Source organism: Lontra canadensis, unplaced genomic scaffold (genome assembly GCF_010015895.1).
Source record: "Lontra canadensis isolate GAN:19392208 unplaced genomic scaffold, GSC_riverotter_1.0 scaffold123, whole genome shotgun sequence".
Taxonomy (NCBI): domain Eukaryota; kingdom Metazoa; phylum Chordata; class Mammalia; order Carnivora; family Mustelidae; genus Lontra; species Lontra canadensis.
The window spans coordinates 1,127,342-1,128,612 of record NW_022631117.1 but is presented as its reverse complement, the minus strand read 5'-3'; the positions used below and the strand labels follow the sequence as shown (position 1 = coordinate 1,128,612).

Here is a 1,271-nt window from a genome sequence, read left to right as displayed (position 1 = left end):
AGAAAATCTATGTCTTCCAATGTTTTCAAGGTCTTCCAGACAATCCACGTCTTCCAGCAATTTCAAGGTCTTCCAGCCAATCCACGTCTTCCAGAAAAAACTATGTCTTCCACCAAATCCAAGTCTTCCAGCTAACTTATGTCTTCCAGAAAAATCCAGGTCTTCCAGTCAATTGATGTCTTCCAGAAAGAAATCCAGGTCTTCCACTCCGTCCACGTCTTCCAGAAAAATCTATGTCTTCCGTCAAATCCATATCTTCCGGAAAAATCCAGGTCTTCCAGTCAATCCATGTCTTCCACCAAATCCAGTCTTCCAGTCAGTCCGCGTCTTCCAGACAAAATTTATGTCTTCCACTAAATATATCCAGGTCTTCCAATAAAGCCACGTCTTCCAGAAAATTTATGTCTTCCACTAAATCCAGGTCTTCCAACAAATATATGTCTTCCTAGAGATCCACGTCTTCCGGAAAATCCATGTCTTCCAGTAACCTCCAGGTCTTCCAGCAAATCTACGTCTTCCACCAAAAAAATCCAGGTCTTCCGGACAATTCGGGTCTTCCTGAAAATCCACGTCTTCCAGAAAAAAAACATGTCTTCCAGGAAATCCATGTCTTCCAATGACCTCCAAGTCTTCCAGAAAATCCATGTCTTCCTGAAAATCCATGGCTTCCAGAATCCACGTCTTCCAGCAAATCCTTGTCTTCCAACAAAGCTGTGTGTCTTCCATCAAATTCATGTCTTCCAGCCTACCTACGTCTTCCAACAAATTTACGTCTTCCGGAAAATCCACGTCTTCCAGAACATCAACGTCTTCCAACTAAGCCACGTCTTCCCGAAAATCCTTGTCTTCCTACATTTCCAGGGCTTCCAGCATCTCCAGGGCTTCCAGCATCTGCTCGCCTTCCAGCATCTCTGCATCTTCTGGCATCTCTGCATCTTCCGGCATCTCTGCATCTTCCGGCATCTCTGCGTCTTCTGGCATCTCTGCATCTTCCGGCATCCCTGAATCTTCCAGCATCTCTGCATCTTCCAGCATCCCTGCGTCTTCCAGAATCTGCTCATCTTCCGGCATCTCCACGTCTTCCGACAACTACCCAGTCTTCCAACAGCGGGCTCAATATCCACGTCTTCCAACGTCTCCAGGATACCGGTCTTCTACATTCAGGTCTTCCAGCGTCTACGATATCCAGGTATTCTAACATGTTCCATAGTCCAGGTCTTCCTGACCATTCCCCAGGTCCAGACCCTTTTAAAAGGAGTCTTCCCAAGTCC

General features: G+C 46.2%; 1 protein-coding gene across 1 annotated transcript; it reads right to left on the bottom strand.

Annotated features, from left to right (window-relative positions):
• Positions 1 to 316: 316 nt before the first annotated feature.
• CDR1 (cerebellar degeneration related protein 1) lies at positions 317 to 1,071 on the bottom strand. The gene is given in 5 exon segments (XM_032841444.1): positions 317 to 493; positions 495 to 521; positions 523 to 585; positions 588 to 623; positions 625 to 1,071. Coding segments are annotated over 5 exon segments (750 nt in total).
• Between the last annotated feature and the right edge of the window lie 200 nt (positions 1,072 to 1,271).